The sequence below is a fragment of the Lissotriton vulgaris genome, chromosome 12 (assembly GCF_964263255.1).
Source record: "Lissotriton vulgaris chromosome 12, aLisVul1.2, whole genome shotgun sequence".
NCBI classification, from domain to species: domain Eukaryota; kingdom Metazoa; phylum Chordata; class Amphibia; order Caudata; family Salamandridae; genus Lissotriton; species Lissotriton vulgaris.
The window spans coordinates 273,547,885-273,570,469 of record NC_141700.1 but is presented as its reverse complement, the minus strand read 5'-3'; the positions used below and the strand labels follow the sequence as shown (position 1 = coordinate 273,570,469).

Here is a 22,585-nt window from a genome sequence, read left to right as displayed (position 1 = left end):
GAACCGGACTCTTTGTGCCGCACCCACAACTGCTGCCAGCTGCTCCCTACGCTGCTAGAAATGCAGCACTGACCTGCTGGCTGTCGCTGCAATTCAAGCCGGGGTCCTCCCTGCTCCCGAATCGCAAATCTGGTGCCAAATTTCAAAGACTGGGCCAAAATCTCTGGCTGGCACTCCTCACCCCTTTCCGCTACCTTCTCTGTCAGCGAGATGCAGGAAGGCGGCGTTGGCAGGGTTCTCCAGGCTCTTCTTGCGGCGCTTACCTATCCACTGAAGTAGAGGTGGGCCGCACCCTATCGTCTTCCTCCTCGGTGTCAGCAGTGGTGGTCGGTCTTTATGGTGGCATCCACGGACAGGGCTTTGCCTCGACTACTCCAAGGACCAGGTAACAAAATCTGTGTCGCGCCGCTGCTGCTCACCCGTACCACGAAGATAGTATGTCACTTCGGGGAGCGGCGCTTATATCCCCCTCCCCAGAGTCTTTCCCACCTAGCTGGCGGGTTTCCCGATTGGGGGGGGTTCGTACCCTGTTTGGGCCCCCATTGGCCATGGGGCCGGGTCTTTCTGGCAGCTGCAGCGGGAGCTTTTCCCACCTCAGCGCGCCAACAACCAGTTTTTTCTGGGGCTCGCGTTGGTTATGGCGCCAGCGCTCGAGGCCCCCTTTGGGGGTGGCCTCTGTGAAGACACTTTTAGTTAAAATGTTTGTGTTATTAGATCGAGAAAACCCATACTCGTGTTGCTCTGTCGTGTCTGTGCTCTTCGCTGTGCTCCATGCTGCTTTATAGGTCAGTAAAGGAGGGGGGGTAACCCAATAAACCCTTGCGAGCTTGGGCAGATAATCTATCAAAAACAAATTTGCCAGCAAGGGATTTGTTTCACACTCTCATAAGCAGCATTAGGGATCTCTATTGAAAAGAGTTTTAGATCCTAGCTGTAAACATCAGTTGCTGTATTATATTTAGAAAGTCCAATTATTTGGGACAGTACACAAAGTCACAGTGTAAGGCTACCACACTAGCCAAACAATAAGGAGAAGCAACACAAAGAGATTAGGTATCAAAAATTGTTATTATTTTGAAGCAATTATAAGGGTTATTCATCAGTTTTTAGTAATTGGACTTTTTAAATGTAATACAGCAACTGATGTTTACAGCTAGAATCTAAAACTCTTTTCAATAGAGATCCCTAATGCTGCTTATGAGAGTGTGAAACAAATCCCTTGCTGGCAAATTTGTTTTTTGCTTTATAGGTCAAGCCTGGGATGCGCATGCGCTGCTCTGCAAGGCATGCTGTTTTGAGGTAAGGCCTTGATGCTCCACCCACTCTCCGCCCATAATTTTTATTGGCTTGTGTCATTGTCCACTGTAAACTGTGGAGTTTAATTAATCAATGGGCTTAGTAGTACCTCCTTAGTACCGCCTTGTCTCATTTTGTAACCTCCCATGGCGACACCCCTTTTTATCTGTGTTGTAACTGTTGGCTTTAATTGCAGCCTCCGAGCACTATTTTCTCAGATAGCTTTGTCCTTTGTCCTGGCTGCTATTGCAGGCAGGACAAGCCGTGTCCTAACGTTTTTTTAAAATTTATTTTCATATCACCGAATACATCTTGCATTTGCGTGAAGTTAAGCTATTGGCATTGTAAATGACAATGCCTTGTATTTATCTGTTTTAAAAACAACACATAAATAAAAGACATTGTCATTTTGAATGCCAATAGCTCAAACTCTCATAATTGCGAGACCTTTTTGCATTACAAATGCTTGTTTTGCCTGTGTTCTCCCCAGCTTCTCTCACCCATCTACCATGTTGCTTCGCCCTCTCCAACCTGCTCCCACAGCCCACTCATTTTTTTTTTAAAGAAGCACTTTCGTGCTGATTTAAAAAAAATTATATATATATATATATATAGAGAGAGAGAGAGAGATCGCAAATCAGTAAATCAGTGAATTAAATAAGTGTATTTTTCTAGTCATGTGCATGCTTGTTGAACTAATGCAGCAGCCTCTTCATAGCATCTGTTTAAAAAAAATATGGATATATTTTTAGTCATGCTGCACATCAGTCAGCCTCAGTGGTGTACAGCATTACTAAAACACATTGGCATAGCAGTAGGTCTTATAGGCAAGACCTTTTGGCTTTGTCAGTGCTTGCTTTTGAACTGTTTTACTTATAACACTCAGATTCAGGATGGTTACTTTAGTATTCAATCCCTTCCACATATCGGATTTCTTACTGTGAGTCAGTCTTCAGCACTTTTGTTTTTCAGTGCAAACCAGAAGAGCACTAAAAATGGAAGATTAATTTCAATTTCTCAATGAGGTTGTGCGCTCGTGATTCCTTAATACCATTTGCAAAACGAGCGGATTAAAATATTGAAAGATGAGTGCATATAGGGAAGTATAGATTGACTATTCTTAAAACCACATGTGCGTACCTTGATTGTATTTATATATATTTTTGGATACTGTGTAACTTTTATGGTTTTCTATGTGCAAAATCGAATAAAGTTGTTTTGATTTTATTTTATTTTATATATATATATATATATATATATATATATATATATATATATATATATATATATATACCACCAATGCGCCCTCGCGCTTTCAGAAGGGCTCACCGCGGCACTCTCCAGCCCTCCGGCTTTTGATTACAGCTCCCGATGAACTTCACAACCTTTCTCCAAACAAATTAATAAGTCCGACGCGTTTCGGGGCTAGAACGCCCCTTCCTCATGGACACAAGTACAAAGGCACATATTCCTCACCATAGTGATTCAAAGACACATTTATTTGAATCGAACTGCCCTCAGTGGGTGTGGCTTTCAAGGTCGGACTTATTAATTTGTTTGGAGAAAGGTTGTGAAGTTCATCTGGAGCTGTAATCAAAAGCCGGAGGGCTGGAGAGTGCCGCGGTGAGCCCTTCTGAAAGCGCGAGGGCGCATTGGTGGTTAATGTATTTGCACGGTCGGCTCGGGCCGTGGGAAGGAGCTCCGCTTCACCAGGCGGTGTGTGTTGAATCGCGTGTGAACTGAGGCGGGCGAACTGTTTCCTGCCTGCCAGCGCGACACTCCAACAAAAACTGTAACTTCACAGCCCGCCTCCACTTCCTACTAAAGGATTATAAAATGACTTTAAATTGTACAGGGGCATGTAACCTACTTAAGGAAATTAATAGAAAACTCACCTGCTGGACTACAGTTACCAGAAACCCTGGTGACCTTACCTTGAAAGCCACACCCACTGAGGGCAGTTCGATTCAAATAAATGTGTCTTTGAATCACTATGGTGAGGAATATGTGCCTTTGTACTTGTGTCCATGAGGAAGGGGCGTTCTAGCCCCGAAACGCGTCAGACTTATTAATTTGTTTGGAGAAAGGTTGTGAAGTTGATCGGGAGCTGTAATCAAAAGCCGGAGGGCTGGAGAGTGCCGCGGTGAGCCCTTCTGAAAGCGCGAGGGCGCATTGGTGGTTAATGTATTTGCACGGTCGGCTCGGGCCGTGGGAAGGAGCTCCGCTTCACCAGGCAGTGTGTGTTGCATCGCGTGTGAAGACTGAGGCGGGCGAACTGTCTCCTGCCTGCCAGAGCGACACTCCAACAAAAACTGTAACTTCACAGCCCGCCTCCACTTCCTACTAAAGGATTATAAAATGACTTTAAATTGTAAAGGGGCATGTAACCTACTTAAGGAAATTAATAGAAAACTCACCTGCTGGATACAGTTACCAGAAACCCTGGTGACCTTACCTTGAAAGCCACACCCACTGAGGGCAGTTCGATTCAAGTAAATGTGTCTTTGAATCACTATGGTGAGGAATATGTGCCTTTGTACTTGTGTCCATGAGGAAGGGGCGTTCTAGCCCCGAAACGCGTCGGACTTATTAATTTGTTTGGAGAAAGGTTGTGAAGTTCATCGGGAGCTGTAATCAAAAGCCGGAGGGCTGGAAAGTGCCGCAGTGAGCCCTTCTGAAAGCGCGAGGGCGCATTGGTGGTTAATGTATTTGCACGGTCGGCTCGGGCCGTGGGAAGGAGCTCCGCTTCACCAGGCTGTGTGTGTTGCATCGCGTGTGAACTGAGGCGGGCGAACTGTCTCCTGCCTGCCAGCGCGACACTCCAACAAAAACTGTAACTTCACAGCCCGCCTCCACTTCCTACTAAAGGATTATAAAATGACTTTAAATTGTACAGGGGCATGTAACCTACTTAAGGAAATTAATAGAAAACTCACCTGCTGGACTACAGTTACCAGAAACCCTGGTGACCTTACCTTGAAAGCCACACCCACTGAGGGCAGTTCGATTCAAATAAATGTGTCTTTGAATCACTATGGTGAGGAATATGTGCCTTTGTACTTGTGTCCATGAGAAAGGGGCGTTCTAGCCCCGAAACGCGTCGGACTTATTAATTTGTTTGGAGAAAGGTTGTGAAGTTCATCGGGAGCTGTAATCAAAAGCCGGAGGGCTGGAGAGTGCCGCGGTGAGCCCTTCTGAAAGCGCGAGGGCGCATTGGTGGTGAATATATATATATATATATATATATATATATATATATATATATATATATATATATATATAATTCAAAATGTTATTTAATTCAGACCTCACCTGAGGTCAACAAATACATAATATAAGATAATTAGATATAAACTTTTAAGATTGCATTAAAACTCATTTAAACATATTGGGTTAAGATTCATGAATAGATGTATATAACTTTTTAACTAACCAAGCTCCATGCTTTTAGTACAGTTCTAAGAAACTCTTTAAAAACCTAAACAGATTGTGGCAAACAAATTCATTAGGAGGGGATTTGCACTGTGATGCCACATGAACGTTAAAGATAACTTTAACTAAATTAAATTGCGGTGGGTGGTATATTGAGGATAGAGAAGTCAGTCCCGTTCCCTTATGTATACCTTTTGAGAATGATATTACTGTTAATCTTGGGGGATGGTTTTCTGCTCCCCCCCCACCTTCCCCTTTTTCAATATCCCAAGTTCTGGTACCTTCTGAAAGCTGATCCATTTTCTCTTACAGAAAGGTTTCACTAGTGGAAAAGTCACACTCTTAGACTGCTTCAGTCTCTTCACGAAGGAGGAAGAGTTAAATTCCGAAAATGCGCCGGTAAGTTAAGGAATTTCTAAATCATAGCAAGTATTTAAGTGTGTAGCAAGCAGAAGAACGCTTCCTCCATGGGACAATAATTAAATATGTATGAATTGAGAGTTCCATGTCGGACTCTGTTAAATGAGGTTAATGTATTGATGGTTTTTGAGGGATTGTGATTTCTTCCCTGAGTAGCATCTATCTATCTATCTATCTATCTATCTATCTATCTATCTATCTATCTATCTATCTATCTATCTATCTGTTGCCCTCACTCTATCTATCTATCTATCTGTCTGTCTGTCTGTCGGTCTGTCTGTCGGTCTGTCTGATCTAGCTATAAGTCTATCTAGTTTTATTCATTCTGCCTCAATCAACTATTTTCAACAATTTCTTCCAGCTCTGTGCTTGTACTGTCATGAATTTGTGATGAAAGTCGAATGAAGGCATTAATGAGGAGGATCAATTAACAGCAGCAATAGCTACTTTATATACATGTGTTTCCTCAAAACTCCACATTAACAGTACATGCCTTCTTGGAGGACAGCAACGTAAAGGAATACCGTGCAGCAAATTCAAAAGTAGGCCTGATAGGCATGAGTTGCACAATGTGATAGGTGAGCACACCCCTGGTGAGGCAGGGGCAATTTAGTACCAACTTGTTATTTGAACCAGGTCGAGGATCACGTTGTATGTAGGGTGGCGTTCTCTTGCACCAAGCAGAATCTGGCACCTCTGAGCAGAGAACCGAAGAAAATGAGGGCATCGGGTGATGGGGGTCTTTGTCAATTGCGGCCTGACCTTGCTTTCCGAGTACAGCCTGTTTGCTGGTAAGATACTGCCATGCCTTGTTGGACATGGCAGAAATGGTGCTCCCCAGCTTACCTGACCATCCTTAGGACCACTTGGCCGAGGTGGTTCAGAATAGCCAAAATGCTTCAAGGCAGGTCATCAAGACAGGGCTTGATACAGCAGATTCCGTTGCCAGTGCTATGGTGGACTTATGTGGCTCTAAGACGTTATTTATGGTTTCAGTTTCAAGGCTTCTCCAAATGCGTCAAATCACCCATGACGGACATTTCATTTTTATGGAGCAAAGCTTTTTGGAGAAATGGCGGATTCCACGTTTGAACGTTTCAAGGTGGGCAGGGAGACTGCCCCAAGACCTTCGGTCCCTGGCAAAGGATTAATGAATGTTTTGTACATTTTGGGGAATTCAAAGATTGTTCAGTTTTTGCCAGTGTCAGCCTTCGCAGCCTCCAGAACAACATAACCACCTTTTCAGGCAGTATAGGGGCAGAGGCAAAGGCAGGGTCGTCTCTCCCAGCAGACCTAATTCTTGTCCTCCTCCGCAGCACCAAGAATTCCCCTTTAGTTTGGCCTTACAGGAGCATGTACATTCTTTGCGTGAATAGGCAACCGCCTTTTTACAAGCCTTGAAGGTTGAAATATCACACCAGTGGATCGTTTAGATGTAAAAATGGAGTATGCCCCACCATTCCAACCGACCCCTCTTCATTCTCCCCTGCCTACAACTCCTCCCCCAGATCTGAGGAGTCCTTTCCATCAAAAGACCACCATCAGATTTTACTGGAGTGGTGGAACTGGTGAGGAGAAAAGTAAATTGGTAAGGGATGCAACTTTTGTACTTCCTGGTTCCCAAGAAAGGCTGCAGTCTTCCTCCGATCCTAGACAGAGGTGATTTCTCCATTGAAACCTAAAGGGCATTGCCGCCTCTCCAATGGACACCATCATGGGTTGTTAGTCCCTCCTTGTTACTGCCTTGTCTGCATTTGTAGAAACTCATGGCGACTGGCCCCTTTACTTCGCCTGCGACACAGCAAGTCTGATTTAGACTGTTAGCACTCATTTATGGATTTCTCCTACTGTGGGCAAGTCGTGCTTTCCTCGCCATGTCCGCTTTCACTTTCAAGCAGCCCCGGACAATGGCGGGTGCTTCTTTGAAGTGAAATAGGTCTCGCATTTACAAGAGCTTGACCTATTGCCATTGAAATTGAAAATAGCTTAAACTCTCGTAAATGCAAGAAATATTGTATTGCAAATGCTTGTTTATTTATGGCCTCACTGTCAATGTCACATTTCAAAGCAGTGCGTTCTTTTGTGTGTGAAGTGGGGTGGGGATGGAGCGAGCGTCAAAGTCACAGAGTGACACAAAGGATGAACAGATAAAAGAATGGGCTGTAACTGGTATAGTCAGAAGTGCTTGTGATTATTGAGCAAATGACCGTGATCGGTTGCCTCAGTGGCAGTGTGCAGAGCTAGTGACAAACTATTCTTGACGGTGAGCCCTAGCATTTAATTTTTCTAAGAAGGAAAAGAAAAGATGAGCTAGTGAGGGGAGGATGGAGAAGGAAGTGAGAAGAAATGAAGAGGAGTAAGGAAAACAAGATGGCTAGAGAAGAGGGAGAACAAAGGAGGAATAAGGAGTAAGACTGAGGGGTGAAGAAAGGGGCCATTATAAAGGAGAGATTAGGAAGAAATTGGAAATATTCTGGTTAGGAAAGGAGGAGAGGGAGCCAAGGAAAGTATTAGTGAGCAAAAAGCAAATGAGAGAGGGGAAAGAAAATGAGATTCAACCCACAAGGTTAGAAAAAATATTGTTATTCATTAGTGAATAGAACTCTTTGAAACTCTCCTTGAAGTTGTTGTGGTTGCTCTCTGCACTCACTCATTCCTTTCAGTATAGGGTGGTATAGCAAAATATGTCCGAGCTGCCTTTGGGTCCAACTGTAGTACAGGACTGGCTGCATAGTGTGTGCCAGCATAATTAGTTTCACTTTTTGTGCTGTGGATTATACATGCCTCCAGATGAGAATAACAGTTCCATGCGTCAGCATTTTCCACCTTTGATGAATTTTATAGAAAGCATAATATAGTGTATAACTCTGGCTCATGGTACCCTACATGATATGATATACCAGTATTAGACCATCAACAACAGTGAACGCCCATGGTTGCATTTCGCATATCTGTGGGTAGTAATCACTTTTCAGGTATAAGGTTTGCATGAGTACCATCCATGTATTGATGGGATGCTTCCCTTACTAGCAAACAAATAAACGCTCATCATCTGAAACGCCCTACCAATCCCCCTCCGACCCCAACTCTTGCTGTGTCTGCTTCCCCGACCCTCGCTGAGTAGGATGATTGATCTAAATATAGATGATGCAATCATTCTGTTCTCCCACGCCCCTCTTTCTCTCACATGTTTCGGTGTGCTCTTATGAGTCCGTTGGAATGACAGTCAGCTCCGTAGCTGTACAGCACTCCACCACTCTGGGGAACCTGGCCCCAGGCACCTAAGTGAGCACACCGTTCAGCCCCTAATCAGTGATAGAACCATCACCTTCAGTCTCACCCCCACACAATTCAGCCAATATCTTTTCCCAAGCTTGTGCAGATTCTATTAGTCCATTTGGCAGCTATCTCCAGATTCCAATAGTGTACAATGTCCACAAAGATCATTAAAGAATTCCTTAGAAGTTTGTTCATGATATTCCTACTAGTGACCTCTCTAGCTCATCCATGGAAGTTTAATAGTATTCTTTGTCAATTAATGAAACCACCTATTGTAAGCCTGTCCACAAAGCCGATATCATATTTGTCAAATGGAAGACTACTGTGCTGTAGGCCTTTACATCCACTATGCACGTGAGTGAAATTCATTCCTTCACAGTCAAACCTCCTTTTATACATTTCCGTAAAGATCATGTGGTGCTGCTCATCAACCCAAAATTCATACCGAAAGTACTTACTAACTTTCATTTGAATCCACAGGTTCTGCCTCCTGAAACGTGCTGCAAAGACAGAACAATAGCTACATTACTTAAATGACTGCTGATGGTTAAAATTGTACATTTACAGTACTAAGACCTTCTGTGAGTCCTACAAGATCCCTGTGACTTTTGACCGCCCACAAAGAGCATCTGTTTTCAATACATGAAAAAACAAGATGGATTGCTGCAGCGATTGTACATTGTCACTCTAAGGCTGAGCGTCCCCTGCTGCCTACTGAGTCAAATCATTCTACCAAGGGAATCAATCGATCAATCAGAAAATGTGTAGAGTTCTTCTTGACACCCGAGAGGTATCCAGGCGCTGGCAGGGTCCAGTTGATTAGCCGAATAGCTAGGTCTTCAGGGACTGTTGCATTGATTCTGCTGGTTAAGCAGGACTGTGTGTTAGGAAGACAGGACGTCAGAATGTAGGGTCTGAGTCTCTCTATGGTGTCTGCGCCTGTCAGCCCATTTCTGACTAGCTCACAGTGCCTCACCTGGGGCCGTATTACATAAGTGCCCCAAGGGTGCAACGGGCGTTTGCACCCGCATTGTGTGCCGCCGGGGCTGGTTCCTACTACAGAAGGGGCTGCAAACGCTTGTGCGGCCCCTTCTGTAATACCAATAGCGCTACTTCTTTCGGTGCACCAGCTTTATCTTCAGGGGGGAGTGCCCCATGCAAATGAGTGACTCACTTTACCTCTGCGCCCTTGCCGTATTACAGACGCAGACACAAAAGCAAATAAGCTCTCAGGCAGGACACTGACATTGCGCCATCTAAAAGGTGGCACACTGCCAGTTCGCCCCCCGATTCCCAGCCCTCTGGAGGGTTCGGACACCCGAGACATCCTTTTGCAGGTGTGGATGCTGTCAATGACTGCACCAGCCCGCAAGGGGTTCCCTAATCCCCCTTAGAATTGCAGGCGGGTTGCCACCTGCACTGTGAAAACACAGAGTGGCTGCTTCAAAGTCGCTCAGTTTTTCACAGGAATGCGCTACCCCCAGGGCATATCCAGTTTGAGGTTGCACCAAAGGCAGCGCATTCCATGTAGTAGAGCGCATTTTTCCTGTTTGTGCCTGGTGCACCTCTTTTAAGGTGCGCCTGGTGCAAACAAGGGAAGTGGGCCCTTTACATAATAGGGCCCCTGAAATCCTAACCTTTCCAGAGTAACTTCAGCAACCTCGAACATGACCCTCTAGTCTCTAAGGGAACTATGGCAACAGATCCTCCCATTTAGTTACTCACTTACTCACTCATGCATGCCCATTGTAAACATAAGAAAGACACAAAGGAAGTATACCGTACATTTATTGAAACTATCGTAGTCTATTATGAATCAAATGTGCTGCGATCATTAGGCAGATGCAGCTAAGCAAAGTAATTAGCATTACTAACAACTGTATAGTACAAACATCTCAACCATTGCAATTTATATATCTGCTAGGTCTGCTCTTACTACATGAGCACAGGGATATATTTGCGATCTCTGAGATTGGCATAAGACCTCATACCGCATCATGAGTGTAAACTAAGTTTACACAGGGCTGCATGTCGGACACTGCTGGAGTTCCAGAACAATCGTCTCTGCCAGAACTCTCCTCTCTGGCCCCCAAGGGGGTGGGCACAGTTTATATGATAGAACTGTTGTGCTGGAGATGCAACTGTGGGACTGTATTATGTCTAAATGTTAGGAACTGTTGCTGAACGAGCAAAGACAACAGTACACTGCGTTATGTATTTCCAGCAACCTTGTGCAAGAAATGTGTAGACGAAATCCCAATTACAGTCCCTGTAATAACCAACAACATGTATAGCATATTCTCAAAATAATGTTACAAAAACAAATGTGTTGTATGTGGCTATGTGAAGCGAGCAGAGGCAGCCTAAAATGTCTAAAATGATAAACTAAGGGAGAACCAAAGTGGGACCAGAAGGGAAATCACTACAGGACTTCAAAACCCTGAAAGTTATGGGGAGGTTGTAGATGAAAGGGTAGCTCATTCCATGTCTTTGCTGCTAGGTAAGAGAAGGAACGACCTCCACATCTGCTACATAGAATGCGGGGGGTGAGAGTTAGAGGAAGAGAGGTGGAACAGAAGTGTCTGGTGGGCTGGTGGAAGTTCAGGCGGTGGTTTAAGTAGGTGTGTCCGCAGTTGTGTAGGGACTTGTTTGCATGGGCCAAGAGCTTGAACTGTCATCTTTTCTGTACAGAGAGCCAGTGGAGTTCCCTGAGGTTGGGGGTGATATGGGTTTATCTAGGGAGATCCAGGACAAGTCTGGCTGCAGTGTTCTTAATGGTCTGTAGTCGTTGGATGAGGTACTCTGCGATCCCTACGTAGAGAGCATTGCTGTAGTCCAATCAACTGGAGATGAGGATCTGGGTGATGGTGCTTCTTGAGCTTTTGGGTAGCCACTTGAGTATCTTTCAAAGCATGCGGAGGATGGAGAAACAGGAGGGGGAGATGGAGTTGACCGGAGTAGTCATTGTCCGCTTGCTGTCCAGCATGATGCCTAGGTTCCTAGCGTGGTCAGTGGGGGTAGGAGTAGGCACGAATTTTGAGGACCACCGGGATGCGTCCCATAAGGAACTTTTGTTTCTTAACATCAGTACCTTTGTCTTGTTGGAGTTGAGCTTCAGGCAGTTGTCCTTCATACAGTTGGCGTCATCTGTCATGCAGTTGTGGAAGTTGGTGTCAGTGGTATCTTCAGAAAGGGAGAGAGTGCGTTCTGTCTTCGGCGTAGGCTATGATGAGTCTGTGAGTTTTGGTGGTACTGGCCAGAGGTGTCATATATGTGTTGAAGAGGGTGGGGCTGAGCAAGGATCCTTGGGGTACGTTACTGATCCTTGGGTTTGGGGGGGAAGGGGGGGGGAGGCAGAATTTTGCGTTTTCCCGTGGGGAGTGGTAGCCATTGCAGTCCTTTATGCCGGAGTTCCTCTTTCAGGCATCTGTTGAGATGCACCATGGAAGAGTCGTCATACATTCATGAAATATTATGCTCTTATGCAAATTCTACCAGAGAGTCAGCCGTCGTTCAGGTGGTTTTGCATCATCTGTTCCCATAAGGATCACATGGATTGCATATGTATTATATATGAAATCCTGTTTCCTATTCTGATTCAACCATGTTAATCTGTGAAAGATCCAATGCTGGAAAAGAAACGAATAACTTACTTTGAACTACACTTCTCTAACGTTGATATCTTTCATAGAATCGTGTACACCCCTCTCTCCTCCCCTTCAGAGCTTTTTTGCAGGCTGTTTCCTTTCACAAAAGCACTGTAGAAATCTGGACTATGGAAACCTCTGGGGGTGTGGAGTTCGGTTTCCTCTCACCTCATTGGCTGCCCTGTGGGTACTTTGTAAGGAGATGATGGACTTAAAAAGTGGCATGGTTGTCTAATTCTATTTTAAGGAATGGCTTTGTACTTCTATTGAAGTGTTACCATGAGACTCCTAGGTCAACAACTGGGAGTGATGCAAGCATGTGAGCCTATAAAAGATGCCAACACGGAAGAACTGTAGTTATAAGTAAGTAGCTTGTTTCTTATCACTTGCACAGATTTAATATGCAAGTGCTGGTTTTGAAAGTTGTTGCAGCTGCCTATTAATTTGTTGTTTCTTTACTCTTAGTTTGTGTTTGTACCACTTTAAGGGCCTGGTATCTCCATTAAGCTTTGGGAACATAGTGGCCACCATCTAGGTAAAACGCGTGCCAATAATATCCTTCCATAGCTTAGCCTAGGTGACTGCTTGGCTTGGCCCTACCAGTTTCAGCTTTGGTTCTGAAGGGCTTACTATTTTGTTATTAGCTTCCATCTTCCATTTGATGTGCGTTAGTGCATATTGAACTTTTTCTTGTCTCTTGCTAACTTTTGAAATAGACTATGATAATATTATTGACTTTGACGTCATCACTCCCAGGTCTTCCATCAATCTTAAACACCTTACACCCTGGAAACAATTGTATGAAAGCTATTGTTTAACCCAATATAGTTTGGTAAGTGTTGAAAAATGTGTTTATATTTTGTGGATTATCTGCAATACTATGACCATTTAAAACCCTAAGATTTATATTGTGAAGGCACCATAAGAATTCACCACCTAGTCTACCAACACACAATGCCTGGGACATCAGAGGAGCAGTGTTCCATATCCCAGTTGAGCTTCCCTTTCGGTATGCTCATCTGTAAGGTTAGGTTGTTAAATTTGATTGCCTTAAGACCAATTCAGTGTGTTCACCTTTGCTTATAATCTGACAAATCACTCGTTGCTGCCTCCTAGGAGCCCCTTTTTACGCACTTATTAATTGGATTGACATACACTTTAAGCATTAGGATGACTGTGCTTTAGGGTTTTGCAGAACTGAATTATCTGAGAATGTGAGTCTCGCCAATTGCCCCTGCTTATCTATTCTGAACTATGTGTTTTGTTTGCTTTTGGGGTGCCATAGGTAGTTGCAAGATTCAGTTAATTTGCATATTTCCTTAAAAGGCAGGTTAAGATAACACTTGCTTTTATTTGCATTTCTTGGAGCAGGTCTGTGATCGGTGCAAGAAAAGAACGAACAGCACGAAGAAATTGACCATCCAACGATTTCCACGTATACTTGTCCTTCGTATCCTTCTGTATGAAAAATGTAATACCCAGAAATCAAGTTCTACATTTGTATCTATTGTGAATACTAGACATTATTGCCTCCACACACTTTAGTGTCACATGTGATTTACACAGCCCAGCTATAGAAGGTTGAAGAAACCTTTTGAAATTACGTGTTATTTCTGCCAAGTGTATATTTAAATTTTTCATGAGTAATGTAGAACTTGGCAGGGGTAAATAACATAACTTGCCTGAATCCAAGCCAAGTTTGCTTTCTATTGTCTTTGTCCCTTAGGGTCTGGGGGGAATAAAACCTGGAAGAGCGAGTAAAACCCAGCTTCCATGCAATGTTCCCTTTAATTTTTTTCCTCTGTGTGTGGCAGTGGATGGTCTCTGTGCACTGCAACCATGGCTATGTGCGCCAGGAACCAGACCACACGCGTGTGCAGTGCCAAATGTCACTCCAAACGTTTACTTAAAATAGTGAAAAGATGGTGCATTTTCACCATTACAGCGCCACGTTAAGGGTCTTAAGGTTTCTTTCTTTCTTTTTTGAAACCATGACTGGTTTTAAGGTTTATGTATGGTCATGTGCATTGTAATGTTTTCTCATCAACTGTCTTTTGTCAATTATGTTAATGTACATTCACTGTTTGAATTGTGATGTCTCCCCTGTTCTGAACATATGTGAATAACTATGCTCAATTAAAAAATAATGAATGATTGAGTAGATAAATACTCCAAACCATATGATTGTTTCTTGGTTTGCCATATGGTAATTGCATAACATGAATGTGATGACTAGATCCTCTTTTCTAATAGTAGGCCCTTTCTAGTTGCCGTTTAGGGCCATACCCCCTTTGATATAAAAACTTTCTAAAACCTGCATTTTCAGAGTTGTGACCTAAAATATGAATTTACCATTGAAGAGGATTTCAAATTACAATTGGATTTAAAATGGGAGAGAGAGAAAAAGAGACTTGTGCTGTGGTGAAATTGTGTAACTAGGAAACCTGAGACCAGTGTCTCTTACCCTGCTTGACCAAATGTATGATCCTAGGCCACAGCCAATTTCACTGTGCCTTTTTATGTCTAAAGTTAAGTGAGACTTTTTTTAATGTTACTAATACCGAAAATACTTATAGGGCGATCAGACCGCTCTCTCTTCACACACTGGTCTACTGTTGTCTCAATCACATTTTTCTACCCTCCACTACAGATACTGCATAGGTCAGTCCACTTCTTTAGAGTGACAGCACTCTGTCCTTTAACAAGGAGCACATCTGCACTCAATGGGATTTCCTTAGGTGCCTTGGACCACTACGGCAGGTTGTGGTTTTTGAGACTGAAAATGTTTTTGGCTTTTAGCATTTTATTTTTATATTGGTAAGGGCCCAGCAATTCCCCCAACAATAAAGTTTTTTAAAAAACTGTGCAAGAATAAAACAAGCATTGGCAAATGGTAAATGCTGTCAGCCAATGCCAAACCTGGATTTGCCAAAGCTTGTTTTAGTTTATTGTCACATTTGACAGCACGTTAAATACATCAGCCCAGGAAGTGTGCTGTACAAAAATTACTCTTGAATATATTGTAATACACTTTAATTAATGTTCCATCCTTACTAAGTTACTAAGAACCTAGACCACATAGAGGGCATGCATGACAAATGAGTGCCTCTTAGTTCAATAACGACATTGTCATCAGGATAGAGATTGGGGGCCTGGTGTTTCTAAGCTCGTGTTTATAAACTTTCACTTCCAAAAAGAGCCACTCAACGCAATCTAATGCCCCAAAGTGAAATACTTCAGTGTTTTCAAAAATTAAAAAAATGTAAGTTTGAAGAGTTTTTATCTTAGTCTGATAATATCGTTTGTGGCACGAATTACATGCCAAAGATGCTGTCAGCTCGAGTTAGGCTCCTGGAGCCGAGCCAGAACCTCGGCTTACCCTCCCTGGGTCATTGTTTGTTTGGCCATCAAGAAGCAGAAGGTGGGGTAATCCGCTGCTCAACAGGCTCCGAGCCCTTCTTGGTGGGGCTACTTACAAGTATTATTTGACAATAAATAATCCAGGTCACATATGGTGGATAATAGGGCATTGATAATGGAGCGAACAATGGTTGCAGTTCTAGTTTCACCAAGAAAATGGGCTCAAAACCCATTGCGACTATAAAAAAGATCTATAGTGCTAAAACAAGTTAAGGCCACAAGATATAAGGCTGTGGGGAACAGCATCAATAGATTTTCTTCAAAAGTTAGCGGATGTTTTTTTTAAATGATAGTTTCTGTCCTTGGCTCTTTTCAAACTATGTCTGCCATGTAGAATTTGACTTAGCCTACATGACTGACTTTATAAGACTTGCCTCTGGAAAAGAGGCACAGTAGGCCTAACTCAGACTGTAAAAAAAAAACTGTCATTGGATAAGGTACAGAAAATTGTCTGGTTGTATTTATGTTAATTTTTTAGCAAAAGCAGGTTATGAGAGAAAGGAAAGGTATCAGGCAAAACCCGTTGCAATGTTGCATCAATGGACCCCCCCCCCCCCCCAATCGAGGGCGCGCACTCGTACACAATCGTGATGGGTGAATTTGCACCGTGTTTACTTTGAGTAACGATACCAATTACATACATTTTGCATACTGGGGAGTTGTTAAATTTGAAGTGCCACTGACTAACTTTTGTAAAAGGTACTTCTTATATTTACTTCCCGGTAGATTATATGGTCAGAAATGTAATTTAAATGTAAGTTCTTTTATTATCTATGCTTTTTAACTGGATCGAATAAAGTTGTTCAGAATTGAAATTGAATTAAGTAATGTGTGGCCTGATGTCCTCTGCGCTCCATCACTCTGCCTCTCTGAGTGATGCTGGCCTGAAGGCTTCCTCCCTAGGGAGGTTTACATGGCAAGGGTGGGTAGTTCTAAGGGAGGTGATGTGTTCTTTGGAGGGGTCCTAATCTACCACACTGACACCGTTATCATCCGAATAAAGGAGTCACTTAAGATACTTGCTGCTTGTTCTCACTCTGCTAAAATCATATGCTACCTTCCCTGCCCCAACAGCCGTCTGGCATGGATATCTCTGCTGTGCTCTGGGGCAGCACACTCAGTACAAGCCGACAGCCTCACCGAGGCGGGATACAGCCTAACAGCGTGGAGGCTTTAATGCCTTTTAACAGTGGGTAGTCCTGCTCCCTGCGACAGAACCCCCTCACTCGCAACACTCGACCAGCACATACCAAAAAGGTTTTGCTTCAGCGCACCCCAATCCACACAATCCCTTGGGTATTCCCCAGGTGCCAGCATCGCTGCCAGGGAAACACCTGGAGTAAACTAAGCTTTTAACAGAGCCAGGAGAGGGCATGCAGGAATTAAAACCTGACATAAATACGAACATATTCTTAGCAAGGGCACCTACACGACAAGCAGTGAACTAGAACTGCAGCAACCAAAGTTGTTTAAAAAAGGAGAGAAGGGAAAGGGTACCTTCCAGCCAGCGGAGCTGTTGTCGTCCCCTTTATCTTTGAAGAAGGGCACGGATTTCACCATCCACTCGCAGACTTGTTGTTGTATTGGTTTGGTAGTAAAGCGAGGCTGCGGGGGAGATTGAGTGCTTTTGTTTAAATGTCCATGTTAATCGCAGCTCGTGAAGGGGCTCCAATTAACATGGATACCTAAATAAAGGCAGACAATCTCCCCAGAAGCCTCGTGTTACTAATAAAACATTACAGCAAATAGTGCGGCAATAGGAAAAGCGCACGCAAATGGCAACATCAAAAAACTTACCTCCGCAATCTTTAAATGCCCGTTTTTCGCGCCGCTCGCCTTTCAAAATTGGCGGCGGCACGAATACTCTCGTAGGATGTGCCCTCTGTGCGCGCTTCACACATGGCACTGCCCGCTCGGGTGTAGAGAAGTGCGCGGCTGCGCGGCTTATTGGGAACAGTGCTTCCATGTCCTGTCCACCAAAAGTGGCAATCGTATTATCACTCATAAAGCATGGTAACATGGGGGCATGACCAAGATGGCAATCAAGCAGCACTGGATCCATGGAGCTCTGTCTTGGGCGACCCCATCGGCTTTTTTTCAACATTGTTCCTCTGTGTGTGAACTTTTAGTGGCATTCCTGCTTGGTGCAGGAGGAAAATTAAGCCCAGGGGTTGATGCGCAGCAACGTTAAGCACAGGAGTGACTAAGGTGGCCTTATGGTGCAAGGAAACTTGCTCCGTGCTGTGAATGAAATGGTCAGTGAGGCACTGGCATGACATGGACCTTCATAACACACAAACGGAGAGAAAAAGGGCACAGCTGGGCTCATGCCTGCCCTTACTCGTAGAATCACAACACAGAAAATGGCGTGACACCCTGTTTCTGCTTGAGACCAGTTGTTTACAGGCACATATGTACCAATATTTTTATAGCTACCTACTACCACTATAACTCCCAAACAGAGGGCAATTCCAAGAATTGGACAAGGTAGGCTCACTCACATAATGTGACATGCTTCATCATTTGCCACCTTGTCCCACCCTGCTAAGGGGATACTATCAGGGCAGACTCAACCTCAGGAGGAGGTTCTGGCCCGAGGGAGTTCTTTTACTTTTTCTGGATAAAATACTTGGATCCAGTTTCGAAATTAAAAGAACCTTAGGATAAACCACAAAGTATACTTTATTCAGGTGGTGTCCTAGGCTAGAATAAAAACACCAAAAGGTATTAACAGGAGAAATATATGATTATTATGACCTATATGCATCACTAAATTGGTAACTCTTATCATGCCAACATGTTTCTGCCTATGGTCTTTAGCCATACGGTCTTATGCATTCTTCAGATTATCCCTTTTCACCAAAACCATGTTGAAATGCATATCTGAATGGAGGAATGGGCAGAATTCTGACATTATCTCCAAGACTCGCTTATCCAAATAAATACAATCATGATCCTGTCCCAAAAAAGAGACCTTGTCATGTGCCCCTTCCTTCTTCATCAACAAAGTTGAAATCATTACATTCAATATCACAAACGCTAACCCTTTTAGTTGTGGGTCGATCATTGACCGTCAGAGCTGTACTCACTTCTTTAAAGTCATTCCAGCTCCTGAATCAAAATACTGTCCATTTTAAGCACACCTAGTCACTTACAGACATCTTTAACTTCAAGATAGTCAACCTTGGCTTCCACTTGACAGCTTCACTCATAAGCATGCTCATAAACTCTAGCCACTTGAACAACACCTCAGAAACCTAAAAACCTGATCATTTAATCTATTGTCAAATATCTTAATCTGATCCAGCTACACTCTGCAACAGGTCATTGAATTTTAGGCATCCCCTGCCAGGCTAAGGCTCTGGAAACTGTCAGTGTCTGATAACTTGCCATATAACTCAAGGTTTTTGATGATATTTGCAATTATATTCTGACATTAACCCAAGTGAGAGAAAGGGACTGCTCCAACTGATAACAGAGTCTAGCTACAGGTATTTAAAGATCAAGGCTAAACATGAGCACTAAAACTCTTGGGCCTTTCAAAAACATTTTACATCTGTGACCGTACACTGCTGATAGTCACTTTGATATGCATGCCCAGTTTGGATGGATTGCTCTCCAATCATTCGTCCATTTTCTGGATCACCTTGTGCTTCATGTCAAGCTCAGGACATTATTTTCCAAAACAAATTTGGTCATTTGCATGGTGCCACAGGGTTTGCACTGTCCCCAACCGTATTCATCATTTATGTGGCCTCCTAGGGCAAGCTCACTGAATCTTCCAACATTGGATTCTGTATTTAAACTGATGGTATAAAAGTATTGATGCAAACATTCTACATAAATAAATAAATAAATAAATACACAAAAGCTCTGGTCATCAACAGTGAATTGGCTGCTGTTCAGCAATGTTCTAGGACTTCATAAACCAAAACCTTTTCTGCTTCAACATTTAAAAGTTTGAGTTCCTGTTTATGGGCCTAACCGCTCCTAAAATTTTTCCCAATCTGGGGACTTTGCTTGGGACCCCAGCTCGCCATTTGGAAATGTGAAAATTTGGGAGTCACTTTTGATTTCATCCTGTTTTCTCATTCCTCTAGTCAGCAACATAAGTATTTTTATCGTTTAGTAACTATGCTGAGCTTTTCACACTATATCTGATATATCTGGTGGAAACTCGAGACTGTATTAAGGTAAAGCTATATGCTGTGGTCTACCGGCCTAAACCATCTGCGTGGCACAAATTCAAGCTGACTCGCTCATCCAGAACAGGCACAGAACTGAGCACATCACCCGAGCACTTCATATCCTTGGCGGATTGTGTGAAAGTTAGCTTAACTTTGATTTGAGCACTCCCAGCACATTACGAAAACAGTACCACTGTTGGGTATTTTGATTTACGTTTTCACTTGAATTCACGTATTTAATATGATGTATGTACCGTTTTTCGTTCATTTATTTATGATGACCCTAGATAACATTGAGATGATTGCTAAGGTCCTGTATCCTTTTGTTCACAGGCCCCTGACGAAGGGTCACATGTACTGACCCGAAATGCATTGGGCAGAGTTATAATGGAGATATATTGATTCAATAATGAAATGGTGCATAAAAAAACTCTTGATAATGCACGATTAAGAAAAAGAAAAATATGTCAATAAAAAGTCAAAATTGATTGCAATAAGACTGAGTGATGAACTTTGTTCCAAAGGAGATAAAAAATAAGAGAAGAAACAATTCTAGTTTCACGTTAAACTTAGCGCGCAGTTAGTGAAAGTTAAGCTAACTTTCACACAATCCGCGATATAAAAAGACACGAACAGGCATCGTGTGACAACGTGCAGCGCTAACACGAAAACTTTTCACAGTGTGGTTACATTTTTGAACAAGTGAGTGCACAGAGACCAAAAACTTTATTCACTTCATATCCTTGTCAGGTTACTAATAAAACGGACCACACAATTCAAAGTTATGTACTTCATTTACAAGGCCTTGCAATACACCTAAACAATATCTCCCAAGGATAAAACAGCCAATGATATGGCAAATGTTGGCTTTCCTGAACACTTTTACAAACAAATATTAGTGGTTTGGTGTGAGTTCTGTCAAGGTCAAGGCAATAGCCCCCGGAATGCCCTTTCAGCACACCTCAGACTGAAGCTGAATATCCTGTTTTTTGAAAAAGGCCAGAAAACCCCCTAGTCTGCCTGCTTTCATCCTCAATCCACCTTGAGGATTCTGAATTTGTCAATCTGTAGGACCAGTTCCTAGCTGCTTGTCGGTTACATTTTGCAGTCGGTTAGTTTCTGCTGGCCCCACCCCTTTGGCTCTCCCTTAATTGCTCTTTAATATAACTAACTGCAAAGTGGTATTAAGTGCTATAAAAAGCCACTGTTCCTGGTCATGAATACATAATCTATACCGCAGTTCAATTTCTAAATGGTGTTGCCAATTGCTCATTCTAGCGTGTTAGTATTAATCTTCTCCAAAACATTTGTGCTGTCCTTGCATACTTCTTTATAGCAAGAGGCAACGGAAGCATTTAAAAGTATCTATTAAAGATTTACAGATCACTTTGATAAGTGAGTATGTGTTTGCAGCATTTTCAGTCTGGGAACTCTCCCGTGCAACCTGATCTGCTATCCATGCTTTTTGAAATTGAGCTTTCTAAATAGTAGTTGCAGAGTGCAACTTGATGGAAGTCGGTTTCTCCTCCATATCCTTTAGGTTTCAGTGCACTCATCTTTCATCGTGGTCTTACTCTCCGCTATGTTTATGTTGTCTTTGTTTCTAGCTAAATTAAATCTAAAGTGTATATGCGGAAGGTGAGCTGGTGCAGCGTATGTGGTTGCGCAATTAGTACTCTCTCTCAGGTTACAGGCACACTATGGTTATCTTCATTTATAGGTTGCTTAAGGATGCAGTTTCATTTTTGGAGAGAACATTGACGAGTGGATTGAGACAAACAGATGATTTGTCGCCACCTGGTAAAACACAAGAAGCATAGTTTCCAGGCTCATTAGCTAGCATACCTCTTTAACTGATGAAGGTGCTTTACCTGACTTTTTCCCTGCCATCAAAGCTTTTGCAAGTTGTTACTTATTATTGAGCCTGCCGACCATGCCCATTTGTTAAAAGTAACTAACTATACCCTATATCTGCCTCCTGAAGTCCTCAATGTGGAACCTTGAATTTCTCATAGTCTTCCTTGGCATGCCATTACCTGGAACACAGTAGAAATTGGGTAAAGAAGTTTAAAACCGCCTCTACAGCTTCATCTGATTGAGTGACTTGACTATATAACAGACTAGCATTGGTTAACATTGATAGTTCTGCTTTTGTGAATCTAATTCCAACATTTTCCTACAAGTGTAATTTTGCAATTTCAAATAGTAATAAAAGGTGATTAGTGCTTTTGTACAGTTGCTATTTTTTCATTTTTCATTAAGTAGCTCAACAAATTTGTCCTTAACTACGCTGTTCTCTCTCAGATCTGAACCGTTTTTCCACAACCAGATACTCAATAAAGAAATGTTCTGTCTTTGTGGACTTTCCACTTCAGAGACTGAATCTCAAAGAGTTTGCAAGTGAAAAAGCTGGTAAGTGTGGCTTATGTTGTGTCCCTTTCCTATGGTTTGCTTGTTCATTGAGTTTGATTCTTAAAAGTAATTTTACAACAAAAAACTCTGCTAAGTAGGCATAGTTTAATGACTGTTGTTCTGACTGAGTCATGCTCACACTGCATTGAAGCCATATGTAAAGAGACAGGCCTCTCCAATGTCCTTCTAAATGAAACCTTTTTCCCCAACCCTAATTGTCTACTGCTCTCAGACCTACTCTCCATTAGCGTTTCATTCTGTAGAAGCTTTAGAGCATCTGAGATTGTAAGTGGAGCAGTAGTGCACGTAAGGGATATAAATAAATGATGAGTTCTTGATGAGCCACTTTCACAGTGAGCGTGAAAAAGGTCAGTTAAATCTGAGTTATAAGACTCATTAAAGATTTTGGCTGCCTGTCTAAAAGGACCAAGAAAAATGACTCTATTTGCCTTTTGCTGTAATTTGTCTCTGAATTAACCATCTTGGGGTATT

The 22,585-nt window shown here is 42.8% G+C and overlaps 1 protein-coding gene across 2 annotated transcripts in view; it reads left to right on the top strand.

The window, feature by feature from the left end:
- Positions 1-22,585, top strand: part of USP21 (ubiquitin specific peptidase 21) — a 558,274-nt gene that overhangs the window by 410,448 nt on the left and 125,241 nt on the right. Inside the window, exons 11-13 of one of the 2 annotated variants that reach the window (XM_086945031.1) lie at positions 5,041-5,127; positions 13,443-13,524; positions 21,986-22,093. In XM_086945031.1, the coding sequence (XP_086801157.1) occupies positions 5,041-5,127; positions 13,443-13,524; positions 21,986-22,093 (277 nt within the window). The remainder of the gene's footprint in view (positions 1-5,040; positions 5,128-13,442; positions 13,525-21,985; positions 22,094-22,585) is intronic. The other variant, XM_086945032.1, reaches the window with a different exon arrangement.